General features: G+C 35.8%; 2 protein-coding genes across 3 annotated transcripts; both read left to right on the top strand.

The window, feature by feature from the left end:
* Positions 1–1,205: 1,205 nt before the first annotated feature.
* On the top strand, positions 1,206–3,159 carry ATOEP16-2 (Mitochondrial import inner membrane translocase subunit Tim17/Tim22/Tim23 family protein). Its single transcript, XM_089151049.1, has 7 exons — positions 1,206–1,441; positions 1,530–1,581; positions 1,690–1,761; positions 2,229–2,260; positions 2,342–2,375; positions 2,490–2,557; positions 2,650–3,159. The coding sequence occupies exons 1-7, from the start codon at positions 1,310–1,312 to the stop codon at positions 2,791–2,793; spliced, it is 534 nt and encodes a 177-aa protein (XP_089007175.1). The 5' UTR covers positions 1,206–1,309; the 3' UTR covers positions 2,794–3,159.
* An 8,976-nt stretch (positions 3,160–12,135) lies between these two features.
* Positions 12,136–14,921, top strand: LOC149019528 (uncharacterized). 2 transcript variants are annotated; one of them, XM_089151047.1, is made up of 5 exons: positions 12,136–12,468; positions 12,576–12,983; positions 13,114–13,220; positions 13,699–14,048; positions 14,142–14,921. In XM_089151047.1, the coding sequence occupies exons 1-5, from the start codon at positions 12,391–12,393 to the stop codon at positions 14,546–14,548; spliced, it is 1,350 nt and encodes a 449-aa protein (XP_089007173.1). In that variant the 5' UTR covers positions 12,136–12,390; the 3' UTR covers positions 14,549–14,921. The 2 variants fall into 2 exon arrangements, with proteins under 2 accessions (XP_089007173.1, XP_089007174.1); XM_089151048.1 differs by having other exon boundaries at positions 12,137–12,468; positions 13,747–14,048.
* Positions 14,922–15,300: the final 379 nt, after the last annotated feature.

The raw sequence follows: 15,300 nt of genomic DNA, 5'->3' as shown, positions 1-15,300 counted from the left end.
TAGATTGTGTATCCTTGTGGTTTCTGAATCTTAAAATTCAGCCCCTGAGGGTGGTTAAGGATGAACCCTAATGCCTCAAAATGTGCATCTTGAACACTGTATCTATCATGCCATGCAGAAACTAATTTTTCATCATCATCCTAACTCAATTTTTGCAAGGTACATAAACCAAAGCTGAAAAGAATAGGGTGAATTTTTGGTCTTTTATTTGAAGGATATTTCAGATTAATTTAAATGGGGTGGCACTACTAAATCTTTTGGATGTGTTGGCACTTTTCCTACAATTGTGTGTATTTTTTTTTTTTTTTTTTGGAGCTTTACATTAGGGAGTGGGGACTATTACGTATAATAAAGGGAGCAAGGGCGGAGCAGGATTTAACAGTGGAATGGCCAAGTACTTATATTTCATACAGAACAAAATGAATTTTTTACTCACTATTTTTATCAACAAAAATTTTTTCTAATCAGGGCTCAAATACGATATTTCACACATAGAAGAGGATAGTAAAAATTTCCAGAACTTCAGGAAGTGAATGGATAAATTTAAAAATATATTTTCAAAAGATTAAGTGGTCATTCGTCCCCACTATAGCTCTGCCCAAAAGGTCCATGAAACTTGTAACCCCTTCGATAAAAGTTATCAATCATTACATACTAAGCTACCCATCATATTTGACAATCACCTAAAAATATATCATGATCTATGTAAGCATAGATGACCTTTTTGTATTTGTGAGTAAGTAACGAATTTCTACTTACCAAAAAAAAAAAGAATTTCTCTCCATTAAAGAAAAAATTACATGATTCTGTCCCGTTTCAGCCTGATGGATCTCCTGCTTTGATATGGAATCTAGCTGACGTGCTGGCGAACAGAATGGATCATTCTTACCTTACTCTGACACGGACGTTAGGCAAAATGGGCTGTTAGTTGAGCGGTTAAAAGCACAAATTCCGACTAATATAAACTCGTCAGCTTAAAAAAAATAAAAAATAAATAAAACAGATTATTCGCATTCTGTCTCGACACGTGGTGCATGGAAGCCAGTGAGTTAACACGCACTTGGCCTTTTTCGTTCCACGTGGCAACGCAACAGAGGCAGCAAGTATACGTGTCGCACCACGGGCTCAACCACGAGCTATTCTTTCGTTAGATTACTATTTCTTCTTCGTTCTCACTTCTTCATTTCCCCCCTCCCTCACTGAACTTCTCTTGCAACAATAATCTTCCTTCTCTCGTTGTGGCATTTGCAGATTTCTCTGTGTCTAATTTTCCTGGTTTTGATTTGAGAGGTTAATACTTAACGAAGAAATGATGAACACTAATAATTTGGAGAGTCGATCTCTGCTGGATGATCTACGAAATTTCGACAAGGGCAACCTATTCGATCTCGGCCATCCCCTCCTCAACCGTGTTGCTGAAAGCTTTGTCAAAGCCGCTGGGGTATATTTTTAACCTAATCTTGCTTTTTCTCTCGATACAACTTGTGAATTTGTGGTTGATTCATAGCTATGCACTTGTGGTTTTAAAGATTGGCGCAGTTCAGGCAGTTTCTCGCGAGGCTTGTTTAACAAGCATGGAAGGTACGAAATGGATTTTTCTCCTTGTGATGGAATCATGGAATGTGGTTTTTGAATTGTGATTTTAGATTTTCGTCTATACATGAAGTTGGTGAAAATGTGTATTTACAGGTTCAGGAATGGATTCGAGCGGGATTCCAGAATTTGGAGCTAATAAGAAGCACCATCTCCCAAACCTCAAAGGTAATATTTGTAGGCTTTTTTTGGTATCAACTATCAGATGATCAACTCACATTCTAATTTTGACGATTTTTTTTATTTATTTTATTATTGGGTTTGGTATCTATTTTAAATCCAATAATTCATAATAGACAAAAATTCTACTTCAAATCCTAATCTGTTTTCAATTGTCATTATTTTCTTATCAATTTTTTATTTTGACATACCAATTTTTATTTTTTTTTCTTATTTCCTAATTGAGTTGGAATGAAAGATACCAAACTATTTTCATTTTTTACCAAAAAGTGAATTCTTATATGCATTTCTAGAGAATAGAATTGAGAACAAAAAGGCCTGAACTTTGATTGCTATCTTATAAACCAGATCATAGTATTAATTAAGTATTAACATAACTGTTTGGTAGTTTTAGATAGATTTAGCAATCATAGTTACAAAGCATATAATTCAATGCTGCTGCCTTTTTCTTGCAGGGGAGACAAACAGGAAATCTCTTGAAGCAATGGTATGTATATGATTGAATAATCTGAAAACTAAATATGAACTGGTAGTGTTTAATTTTCTCTCATCTTAATTTCCCTTCTAGGTGAAAAGTACAGGCAAAGAATCTCTGCAGTGGGGTAAGGCTCACCTGGGTCATTGTTTCTCTTTTATGTTTTTCTTCATTGAAATTGAAATGGACTGGTTCCTGCTTTCCCTGAGCATGGAATGATAGTAGTCATTATATATGCCAGGACTAGCTGCTGGAATGTATTCAGGCCTCACATATGGACTGAAAGAAGCTCGAGGTGCTCATGATTGGGTAGTGTTTCAGAACTCAAACCCCATCTTCCTTTTTGATGAGTTTTTGTTTCTGAGTTCTTGATGTCTAAACCCTACTGGTGGTTGGTGCAGAAGAATAGTGCAGTTGCAGGTGCAATTACTGGAGCGACATTGGCACTCACTTCAGAGGATCACTCGCACGAACAGATTCTCCAATGCGCCATTACAGGGGCGGCAATCACTACTGCAGCTAATTTACTGTCTGGGATATTTTGAATTCGTGATGAAATCGGAGTCCTTATCTGCAGGAACTGGTGAAAGTTGGTTCAAGGCTCAAGTTGGCATATTTTTTGTTAGGAGTCTTGGGTTAATTTCAGTAGCTTCTTCCACTGGTTTTTTTTTTTTTCAAATGAAAATGCTCCAATTGTACTGGTTCGCTTGAGAACACACAGCGGAAGTACAATCAAGAGTATGAAACCAATTCTTGTGTTTGCTTTTTAAATCTCAAGAAATCGATTCAGATGCACAGCCTCATTTTCCTGAACCACTAAACTGATTATTTACTGAACATATGATCAGGTGATGCCATTACTAAACATTTCGTGATTACATCACAAATGTCATCCTTTGGTAGATGCCCTATCCAATCCTACTAAGGCATTTTTGAGCAACTTTACTCATTTTGAACAACCTATTTGGGTTTGACCCATTTCTGAGCAGATTCACGAATTCACTATTTCTTTAATAATGAAAGAAAAACGAGTCTTCTTTCTAATTAGATCACTGAATTTCAGTCTCATATGAGAAAGTCATGCTCTTTCAAACATACGAAAGTCAATCTGCTAAAATAGAGTATTATCATATCATTTCATCACCTTGAATGGATTTGTCTGAGCACGAATTTACTTCCTCATAATCAGTATATACAAATAAGAATCAAAATGGAATCCCCAGTTGAATCATAAATCTAGAACTTCATGTAAGAAGTCATTCTTACACAAGTCTTAAGCTTAACCCATCTTTCTTTTACTTTCATCATCATCAACTCAAAATCCAAACCATCAATTTCTTCACAACCATCCATTACAGTTTAGATCTTCATTTCAAATGAAACTAATCAAAGCTAAAAACAGAACTTACTTGGATGGAAGACTTCAATTTACCAAAACTACCTTCCAAGCACTTGGACCCCCTCTTCAAACCTTCAAAATTCCATGGTTTCTCTTCTCTTCTCTTCTCCTTTCTTGCAAACGATGGCTTTCCCAAATGAGCTTAATTCCTTTTGTTTCACAAGAACTTCTAGTGGCATGCAATGTAAATTTGCACCTCCTAACCTTCTTTTCCATTTTATCCCCATATAATTTTTATTCTCACCACCCTTCTAGACCAATGGATTTAATCCAAAAGTCATTCAAGCTCATTTCTTTCATACTAAGGCCGTTGTTCTCTTTGCATATTACAATAAAATTCAAGATCACTTGGTTGGTCCAAAATGATGGCAAATTTATAGTTGTGTGGTTACTTTGCTTCTTTCCAATTATATCCCTGCAAGATTCCTCTCCCAAAATCATTCCTAAACACAAGATTGTTAAAGCAAGCTTCATCTAACTCATTTCTTCCTCTTATATCCTTGGTCCTCATCACATATTTCACTTAAACCCTCAAATGGTCTTAAATTAAACCAAGAAAGAATCAAACCTATGGTTCAACCCAAACAAAGTTCCTCAAGAAATTGGGTGGTTTAGGTTTTAGAGACTTGTATAATTTTAATAAAGCTCTTTTAGCTAAACAAAATTTGTGCATGTTAACCCAACCCAATTCCTTATGGGCATCAACAATGTGGGGAAAATACCTAAAGAAACGATCTTTTATGCAAGCCCAAGTTCCCAAAGGAGCTTCTTGGGGTTGGAAGAGTGTCATGGTAGTGAGATACATTCTTAAGATAAGTCTCTTGAGAAAAGTTGGAAATGATCTTTCAACACATTTTTCAAAGACCCTTGGATTCCTAGAGAATCTCACCCATACCCTACCCACATCCCTTAAAGTCCCCATCCAGTTTTGTTGAATGAACTCATTTGTTGGAACATTCCCCTTTTGAGGTCTCTTTCTACATCCTTAGAGGTTTATCATATATTTACCCTCCCAATCTTTTCCCAACACACACAAGATGAATGGGTTTGGCCCCTCACAAAACATGGGAAGTGTAGTGTAGATCAGCATCTGATGCCATCACTTCACTCTCACACACTTCTGGCCCTCAACTCTTTTGAGTTCAAATAACTCTCATTGGGCTAAATTGTGGAGGATCAACACCTTACCAAAGGTGAGGAACTTCCTGTGGAAGGTAGGTCATGATGCACTTTCTACAAATAAAAACCTATGAGCGCAATGTATTCCTAACCCCATTGTGAATCTTATGCATGTCACAAGTATAGTCTACATTTCATGTTTTATATAAATAAATAAAAAATTTTAAAAATTTCTTAATTATTTTCAATAGTATAATTGAACTTTTAGAAACTTGAAACTTCTCCAATGGCAGCTGAAATCTTGGAGTGATGAAAGTTGAAGAGATTGATAGACTTTTGATTGAAATAGAAATACGTCTAGGTCTTTAGGGTTAGTGGAATACTTGATTATTTAGTTATTTAAACTCAATTTATATATGATTATAGTCTAGTATAATCCTTTCCACTTGGTTTTTTTATTATTTTCTCTCCTATTTCTGATTATTATGGACTGTTCCACTAGTTGACCCCCCCCCCCCCCCTTCCAACGTGAGAGAGAAGGATAAAAGGGGATCGAAAGTGTTCTCAAAGAACAAAGAATGAAACCCACGAAAAAGTTTAGTGTTGTGAGAAGCAGAAAAAAGTGGTTATCTAACGAGAAGAACGGGAGGAAGGGGTAGGGGGTTAACGGGAGGAACCAAGAAGAAGGGGTAGGGGAAAGAGGTAAGTAAAGGAGGTTAGCTCTCAAAGGTAAATTGATATATTTAAATTCTGCAATATAATGATCCTTTAGCGGAAAAAAAAGCAAAAAAATTAGCTGACAGTTATGTAATAAAACCATTTTGTTTCGCATGATTTTTGCAAAATAAATGATTTTGTTTTAAGTGAGACAATTTAAAAGGGATAGAAATATAACATAAACAAACAAAGCAAATAAAAAAAAAGTGAGAAATAATTTAGGCATTTAGAGCAAAAACACTTGGTGAGTTATCAAGTGAGTCTTAAATTTTCATAAGTTTTATTTTTCCTTGATTTAGCGGCTAATTAGACATACCTATATGATGTGTTTTACTGAAAATAAACTAACAAGTATATTGTACATTGTTTAATAACGGTTTCAGGCCGGTGCGGTTTGGGTTCAGACTGAATAATAGTTTTAGTTAACGGTTTAGAATTAGGTTTACTAACAAATTGGGTTCGGGATTACTAAGGGTATGCTTTGAGTACCTTGTTGACATGTGAAATTTATCAAGAGCATGTGAACACATATAAATATATAATCATTAAATTCTTTCCAAGTCTTTTGTGTTGGGTGTTCAAAACTACAAAAAAAAATTCTATAAAGAAGTAAAAATTATAGAATTACTATACAAAAGAAAGTTGGCATCTTGATGAATTTTAGTGGGTTGTTTCTGCTTATTCTCCTCCCCCCTTGCGACACCAGTAAAAATGGATCAAAATAAAGCATTAAAAGATTTTCAAATGAAAATACACTTGCTAAATATTTACTAAGCCCAGGTTCCAAATGGTAAAGGCTTTGATAGGCTTGTTGTTTGTATATTCCAAAGCAAAACAATTAAGAAAAACAATAGATACTTGAGGGTTTTCTTGTCTTTTACATTTAAATTTATTTTATTTTATTTTCTTTATTTATAACGGGTTTAACAAGGCTGGTTCTGGTTCGGGTTCGGGCTAGGGCTAGTTTCGGGTCAAATGGTCTGGTTTGCAGGCCACACACAACCTGGCCCAGACCAGCCCAAACACAGCCCATTAAGATTCGGTTCGGACAAGTTCAGTCCAATTTTAACTATTCGGATTAAGTTTTGACACCCCTAGATTTTATCGAAAAAAAAATTTTGATTAATTAAACTTGGCATTGAATCCTTATCTTAAGCAGGTGAGATTTCAGAAAGCTTGTTTCTTTTTAGTGGAAGATGCCATCACGTCTTATGTGGATGTTTTGTTGATGTAAGTGCTTTTTAAATCACCAAAAAAATAATGAATTGTTTATGCTCTTCAAAAGAAGTATTGCAATTTGCAAGAGCTTCTAACCTCAAAAGCCATTGAATCTAGTCGGATTCATTAAATCATTTAAACACGTTTTGTCGGTGACTTTTGTCACCTTACGTTTAGGAATTCTCTTTTTTCTTCCTGCTTAAGATGGTTTTGGCAGAAAAAATAAGGACTTTGAAAATGAATTCCCACCATCTTATGTCAACCAACCTTTCAGTTTTACCAATAAATATTTCATGTAAAATGTTTTGTGTGGAAAGGAAATGACTTTGACCAAAAAAAAAATCTGAAGGTAATCACATAATCATATGGGTATTATATGAGATTTATTTTTATATTTTATTTTTCCTTTATATACTTATTGTATGAAAATAAATATTATCCAAAAACAAAAACATTGAAAATTTTATTTTTAAATTATATACTATATTTAATTATCTTATGTATTTTTCTGATACTATGAAGTTTTTTATATATAAAGGATGTGGTATTACACCAAGAGTCATTTCTTACGAATTGAGCAACTTTGAGTTGGCTAACAACATCATATTTGGAAAATTCTTGTTTTTAATTGTCCTAATTATAGAGGGGGAAGCTCTGGTTAGTGAACTATAGTTGTGACCTGAAGTCAAGGTATCAAAACATCATCTTAATAAAATCAATTAGAATAAGATTGCATAGAAAAAAATGTCCCCCAAACTTTGCTTGTATGAAAACTTTTACACCATATTTTTTCTTATATATTTATTAATGTAAATAAATATAGATGCACATAAGAAACATTTCATGCAAACCATTACAATAATGAAGACTCATCAGACTTGGATCAAAGTCTATCCAAAACAATGCAAAAGCAGTTACTTCACAATATTTAAAAACTAGATCAATCACAATTTTTACACAAAAAAAAAAAAAATCAAAACCGATTCCAACTACTTCATTGTGGATGGAAAGCAAAAATTATACATCCCAAGTCAACCGTTGTATGGCATGTTATGTTATAATTTATGACCCTCGTGCTGATGCACAGCCATCACCTGTGAGGATAAGTTCGACTTCAATATTATGTAATTAATGTGCAGTACTGTAGCTGTAGGTGTTGTGCATTAATTACACAGCACTCAAACAATACTTTGTGAGAATTACTGTAGTAATTTATAGTTTAAATTAATCTTTTAGGAATTGTTATTAAGTTGATCACGCTTTTTAATCCTTAATAATAATTGTTTAAGTATGAAAAACAGTTTAAAAATTCTCCTGCTTCCAAAAACAGAAAAAAAGAATAAAAAAGAAAAGAAAAGAAAATTTAAGCAGGAAGAGCGATGTGGAAAATGGAAAGAGTAAGGTTGAACCTTGATCGATCGGCTTGACAAATACACTTTACATGTCAAACTTATCCATCTCTACGTCACCGTTAAAATTACTGGATGGATCTTCAAAGTGTGAAAGCGACGACTTTCGGTTCGTTTGAGTGAGTCATTGAGTGGAGGCTGGGGTCCACCTCACTTGGAAAAGACTTTGACGTGGAGAGGAGCGGATGACTCGGTGACTGATTTTGAGTTGTTTGGGATCTTTTTACTACAATATGGATAGGTTCTAACTTCTATGTAAAAATATAGAAAAAATAAAAAGATCATTGTGGCATCTTCCAACATCAAATATTAGAACCATCATTAAAATAATCATAGTGACTAAGAGCCCATAAGCCTCAGGGGGAGAAGAAAGTTGTGGTAAGGACCTAAACTTCGAATCCAAACTTGTTTGGACTTAATGCCTTTATATAAAAGGTTGTCACCGTTCTGCTAAAAGTATATTGAATTTACCAGCCCTTATATCGACCTCTTTAGCAAAATTATTTACTCATAAATGCGTCAAGATAGGTTCAAGTGAAATTTCAGACCATCGACTCTAATATTTCGACCAAGTTCTCGATCAGAGAGATTGAAATGTATCACACAACGGTATGTGCATTCACTAAGGCTACGTTTGTTTGCTGGAATAAAGGTGGGGTGGGAAAAAAAGGGGTAGAAACTTTTTTTGAAAAAAGTGTAAATTTCTTACTTTTCCCTTAAATCCCAAAATGGTAGATTGTTTGATTGCTTGTGATGGGAAAGTGAGCTTGTTTGGTGATGTGGCGACTCAACTTTCTCACCCCACCTTATTTTAAAACTCCACATATTTAGTGGGACTTGATAAAAAAATTAAAAAAAAGTAAAAATAGGGCCCACCACTATCACTTTTCCCCCAAAACCTTTTCATTTCTTTTCTTTCCCCACACCTCAGTATACATGGAACCCACATTTTATTTTTTTTTCAACCAAACGCAGCCTAAAGCAAAATCCCCTCTTCAACTAGAAAGCTATGGGTTATTTGATGCCTTTGACGGTGTATTGCCACAACTTAAAGCATGCGCGGAGGTGGCGTGCATGACAAAGCCGACGCCTAATGCGGGCTTCCTAATAATCAGCTTTACCTAATTGCCGACGGCTCTTGTCTTTTAAGCTTGGAGGCGCTGTCAAGTGTGACAACCAATCATAGAATTCCACTTCTATTTCCTTGCGCCGCTTAATTCTTCTTCTATTCCTACTATTTTCTGAAAGAAGCCACTCGTGGACTATTTACTTCTTCTTGTCTGTTTGGCTTTTTCTCGTTTTTCAATTATATATATATGGCTTCCAATGGGAATCCAATTTTTTCAAGGATGACGAATTGACAACCTCTCTGTTTTGGTTTGTTGTGAAGAAGTGACAAATACGCTGATGGCTAGTTTCCTTTCCTATTTGTCTCAGCTCTTTTTCAATTTGGGTTTTTTTTTTTCCGCAGAAAATCTCGCTTTTCCAATTTGATACTGGCTAGGGATTCTTACATTGCAATCCACCCAAATTTTATGATTGCATCCGTGAGGGGAGGTAAAGCCGTAAAGGTGTCAATTGTGTATTGAAATATTATATTAAACCGTACCGTCTGAAATTGCATTGTATTGCACCGTTCAAAATCCAGTATGATATCGGTTTTGATGGAATCAAACTACAGTATGTCCCGAAACGTACTAAATTTGCATAAACGGTATAGTATCATATAAAATCGTATACCATATCAAATAGAGCCTATATATATAATTTCACACTTATAAAGTATCTTTCTACTTTGTGACAGAATAATCTGGTGTTTAAAGTCTATACTAAATATTATTTGCTTTGTGTTTCAAGTCAAGTAAGTTGATTAGCCCCCGGACGTTTAAAGTACACACTAATGGAGGTTCCTTGAAATCTAAACTCCGATTCTCCCAACCTACCGTAAAACCACCCTTCCACTTCAACCTACAAGCTACTGATTGAAGATCATATCCACGGTGATCTAATAAAAATATTATTTTGAATTATGCTATTTTTTATTAAATATTTGATGATATAGGTAAAAAGTGTTGAATTATATTTCGTGATCCTATGGTCATAAGCACAGATACTGTCACTTTGGACAATAAGAACTTTCATCTAGAGTATAGGATTTTAATAAACCCATAATAAAAGTGAAATGGGTTCTTTGGAACCGAATTTATATCGCACTATATATCATGTTTAAACAGTATTTTTGCATTTATTTCATACCGAAACATACAATACCGCCATACCGTATAACAATTATGGTTTTCGATATTTAAAGTTGGTACCGTACCGAAACCGTATTGATTGACACCCTTAGAGAGAGGGTTAACCACTTGTCATAATTTATTTTTATAAATCTGATGCAATAGTGAAATGATGTCACTAGACGAGTTAGAGCACTTTAAGTAACTTTTATAGATGAATGTATAAACTTAATATCAAGGGAAAGAAGGGGAGGAAAATACAAAGAGAATTAGGATGGTTCAATTTGTAGCACTAAGCTTTACAATAAACTTATAAATGGCATAAATAAAGAAGATAGAAACCAATAAACAATACAGCTCAGAAGAAAGCCAAGAAATTGAACTTAGTGAACCAAACTTAACAAGGATTGCAAATGGTAAGAGCATCAAATTAGAGGGGTTTCTTAATCTCAATGCTTCCAAAGCGATTGGAGCAACATCATGGGTTCAGGAGGTTATAGTAGCATGGCCCAAGAGGGCTGTTAGAGTTATTGCAAGGCTGGTGAATGGCTGAAAAACCCTAATATTAGCAACCTTAAAACAGAGGATAAAGAGGTTGCAACTCGTGCAAAATCTTTATCAGAAGCCTTGCATCCGAATACTTTGATACTTGTTTAATTAGATCTAACAACATTTAGAACATAAAAAAAAAAAACCAGTATCACCATCAAATAGATGAGGACCCCCAACAAGAATACATAGTCAAATATGGTCAAATATATCAATGTTATAGTTATACACTATCTTCAAAGAAAACAGAAGCGGATTCTATTTCAAGAGGAAGAAAAGAGAAACTAATTTGTGTGAATGTCATGTGTCAAGTACTATGACTCTAATTGATATGTTAATTGATTGACACCTGAAGTTACTGTAACTTCACATTCACATTAAGAGTAGGCTGCGTTTGTTTGCAAAGGTGGGGTGGGAAAAAAGGGGTGGGAAAAAAAACATGTGGGTCCCACATGTAGTGGGGTGAGGGAGAAGAAAAGGAAAGGAAAGGGTTTTGTGGAAAAGTGATCAGGTGGGTCCCACTTTTTTACTTTTCCCAACTTTCCCACAAAATCCCATCAAATATGTGGGGTTTTAAAATAGCATGGGTGGGAAAGTGAACCCCACATCCAACAAGGTTCTGATTCAAGGAACCTTACCCACCTCCAAGCAACCAAACACTCTACCTTTTAGGATTTAAAGGAAAAGTAAGAAATTTACACATTTTTCAAAAATTTTCCCACCCCACCTTTATTCCAGCAAATTTCACATTCACATTAAGAGTCAAGCTGGAACCATGTCTTGTATACAATAACAAGACAGTTGATCTTTATCATTGCCAATCAAAACAAAAACAACACTGCAATTCCTTTTGGATTTACATTTGAACTAGAAGCAATTTGAACCATTTTGCAAGTTGCATCTGTCATCATTGCGTAGATGTCATGTTCAATATTCTCTGTATCATTTCAATTTTATCATGTTAATTTCTATAAGCTTCTCTTGTTATAGGCTGATTTACCAAAAAAAATGTTCACCTCTGGAAAAAAAAAAAAGTGAAAAAACGAAAGGCAAAGATGGCATAAGAGATTGGCTTGAAATACACGCAATCTCTAAAGTGTCCGAAAGCGAGTAGGCTAAAGGGAATAAAGACGCAACACGTAGCAGACATTTACGTCGAAAGAAGCTTGTGACGTAGTTCAAACTTGGACTTATGATGAGCTGAATCCAACTACGGAACCTTTGCCCATGGAGTTTATTCTATTATTAAAGCTCTTCATTTCCAAACATGGATAGAACGGTTTCAAACGTGAAATCAAAACCCATTTCATGTCTTCCTCTCCCGCCTTCTCTGCTATTTTCAATTGTTCTTGCTGTCCTGTTGATCTTGTTTACGCGTCCCCTGTTTTTTCTTTGTATTAGAATCTGAAATTAATCAGTTAAAAGAAAAAACCCATTTCTATCTGATCAACAAATAAATTTAAAGAAGGGCTTGAGAAAAAGAAGAAGGCCACTATGGTTCAATCTGGTTCGCGATTCGAACGCTCCGAAGCTGATTTCAAGCGTGTTAAACTCATGAGTTCTCATCAAAAGGTGGGCGTAGAAAATAACCAGTTATTCTTCATGGGTTCTGCTTGAATCTTCTAGTTTTATTAAATGGGATTCTTATTTGTGTTTGTTCTTTCTTAAAAATCTAGCAGGTTGAAGCCGGAAATGTATTTGAACAACCTAGTCCTTTGGGATTGACACTTAGGAAGACTCCATCTTTTCTAGACCTCATAGAGATGAGGCTGTCACAGGGAAACAATCTTAGTCGAAGCCATGGAGATTCTGAGACCAGAAGGGCGATTAAGGAAGATTCTTCCCAACCCATTTCGGAAAAGCTGAAAGCTTCCAATTTTCCTGTAAATTTAGTCAGAATTGGCACCTGGGAGAGAATGTCTATACATGAAGGCGATTTAGTTGCTAAGTGTTACTATGCGAAGCGTAAACTGGTTTGGGAAGTGTTGGAGCTTGGATTGAAGAGTAAGATTGAGATCCAGTGGTCTGACATTTCAGCCATTAGAGCAATCTTCCGTGAGAATGAAGCTGATGTACTGGAAATCGAGGTTAAAATTCTTCTCTTCTGATGCTTTTTTCTGTTGAAGAGATCGTTTCTTATGCTGAAAAAAATCATATGCTTTTTCAAATCCTATTTCGTTATCCATTAATTGATAAAAGATGGGTTCTCTTTTGCAGTTGTGCCGTACTCCATTGTTCTTCAGAGAGACCGATCCTCAGCCCAGAAAGCATACTCTTTGGCAAACCACATCTGATTTCACAGGAGGTCAGGCTCCCATTTACAGGTATGAGTCATCCCACAAAGCCACCTGGGTCACTCAATCAGAATTTACCTTGTTATGTCATGACCTGAATTCTTGTACCTCCTTGGGAGATATACTCAAGCCCGACATATTTTGGTAGGCAACCCAAATGAGCCAAAGAGTTATGCAATGGAATTAGAAAGCCTATCACTCGATCTCGGTGTATCGAGGAGTGCAGGGTACAACCCGACCCAATGGATTCACCCGTTGACCCGGTTGAAGTCTTATGTATTCGTACCTTGTCTCGTAAACGAGGTCATTGAGAGATTTGGAATTTTCGTTTTTGGGTTTTGGGGAGAGAGTTTTTGTAGCATCGTTCTGGGATTGGTTGAGAAATCTCCTTAAAAGTTTTTATTCTTTGCCCGTTAGCACACTACATTGGTGCATGAATCAAGTACATTAAATCTCTGTGTGTTTTATATTTCTAAGCATTTGTTTTAACACATCTAGCCTTAAACAGTTCAGTGGTCTCTGCCACTCAACTTGGTGTCTCTGTTTCTCTCTTCAGGTTGCACTATGTTGAATTCCCTGGAGGAACCTTTGAGAGGCACTATGATAAGCTCTTGCAATGTGACAACCGGTTGCTAATGTTGAGCAAGAAGCCTTTCCCTACAGGAAACTCTCCATACTTCTACTCAAGTCTCTATGAGTACTCAGACTTATCTTTGGGCTTCAATGGTCTTCAACCAAGTTTACAATATAGCGATGTTAGTATTCCTTGCTCTAACGCAATGCTTCTGCATCAACGTTGGAATAATGAAATAACCAGACTTTCCCTAGCTACCAGTGATTCAACTTTTCCTATGTCAGGTATAATCTATCTTCTACTTGTTCCTGTTTTGTTGAACTCAACTCTTCTCATGGCCTTCTTTATTGTGACTCAACTGCCAACTTCATTTGCAGTTGGTGATCACTACAGAAGACAGTCTCGAACTGCTCCATTATGGGTTCAAGAAATGATCAATGGCCAAAATCTTGGAAGTACAGAGGAAGAACAAGTTGGAGCACTACCCTTGACTGTTTCCACTAGACAAGGGACACAGTTTTCTTATGGGGATGAATTGGTGAATAACAACCCTCCTCCAGACAATTTATTACTAAATGAGATTGCAGATCATTTGCTAAATGACGCATTTGCATCGGGTTGCTCCGATGAAAAGAGAATTTTAGCCAAGGTGAAGTCTATGTGTAATGTTCTTGACATGTCAAGAGAATCACTCCAACCTGGGAACCTGAACAAATTAGACATTGATATGAAATCCAAAGCTTATGAAGACATTGTATGTTCATCAAAAAGCTGGTCAAGTTAGAACTTCAATGCATGCTTTTATCTGGCCAGAGCTAACTAAACTCTTTGCTGAATTTTGTCTTACAGTTGATGGGTACCTATGAGGCTCCAGAATTTGGGCCATAAGTAGCCCAAGTATGTCATTGGGTCTCAGGTTTTAACAAGAGCAAATTTGTCTTTGTTTGGCTAATGAGACAGCTCCATAATGTTAAGGAGAAGACCTCTGTACCAGTTTTCACTTATAGTTCCTTTCTCTCTTTTTTTTGTCCAAACTTATAGTTTTTTTCTGTACAGTTAGTCTGTTGTTGGGACAAGTTATTTCTTGATTTTATGAGTACATTATAAATCACGAATCATATCATTTTATCATCTGTTTTTGGCTCTCATCCCTAGATTCCTAATTCTTGAATTCAGATCCTCTCCTCTTGTCCGCCATCTAATCATTGGATAGGCGATGCATGAACGGAGAGGATGACAACTGTTGGATGCAAGATTGAAATGGAATCACACGTTTTGAAAACAAAGTAATTCCATTTCAGCCATTTCTAAATGGACTGTTTCTATTCAACCCTTGGATCAAACGATTATCATCATCTTCGTCCATGCATTGCCCATTTGACAATTGGACAGATCAGATAAACAAAAGCTTAGACATAGAGGATCTGGATCCTTGATTCTTGGGTTTCTTGCTTTTCTTCCTACCTCTACCCTTGTTCAACTCAATGTTTAGGCTTCATTTTCGCTCAAACTCAGCTAACCATCTCCTTTGGCAAG

This window comes from Hakea prostrata, chromosome 4, assembly GCF_041222555.1.
Source record: "Hakea prostrata isolate BN-2017 chromosome 4, UWA_Hpros_2, whole genome shotgun sequence".
In the NCBI taxonomy this organism is placed as follows: Eukaryota; Viridiplantae; Streptophyta; class Magnoliopsida; order Proteales; family Proteaceae; genus Hakea; species Hakea prostrata.
Note: the sequence above shows the minus strand (reverse complement) of the source record. Positions and strands in the feature narration are given on the sequence as shown.

What these genes read in the sequence shown, in the direction of transcription:
- ATOEP16-2 (XM_089151049.1), top strand. Translation starts at nt 1,310, where the DNA reads ATGATGAACACTAATAATTTGGAGAGTCGATCTCTGCTGGATGATCTA. An exon ending in CCATCTCCCAAACCTCAAAG is followed by an intron (nt 1,762 to 2,228) that starts GTAATATTTGTA and finishes TTTTTCTTGCAG; the next exon opens with GGGAGACAAACAGGAAATCT. An exon ending in CTCGAGGTGCTCATGATTGG is followed by an intron (nt 2,558 to 2,649) that starts GTAGTGTTTCAG and finishes TGGTTGGTGCAG; the next exon opens with AAGAATAGTGCAGTTGCAGG.
- LOC149019528 (XM_089151047.1), top strand. Translation starts at nt 12,391, where the DNA reads ATGGTTCAATCTGGTTCGCGATTCGAACGCTCCGAAGCTGATTTCAAG. An exon ending in TCATGAGTTCTCATCAAAAG is followed by an intron (nt 12,469 to 12,575) that starts GTGGGCGTAGAA and finishes AAAATCTAGCAG; the next exon opens with GTTGAAGCCGGAAATGTATT. An exon ending in TTCAACTTTTCCTATGTCAG is followed by an intron (nt 14,049 to 14,141) that starts GTATAATCTATC and finishes CTTCATTTGCAG; the next exon opens with TTGGTGATCACTACAGAAGA.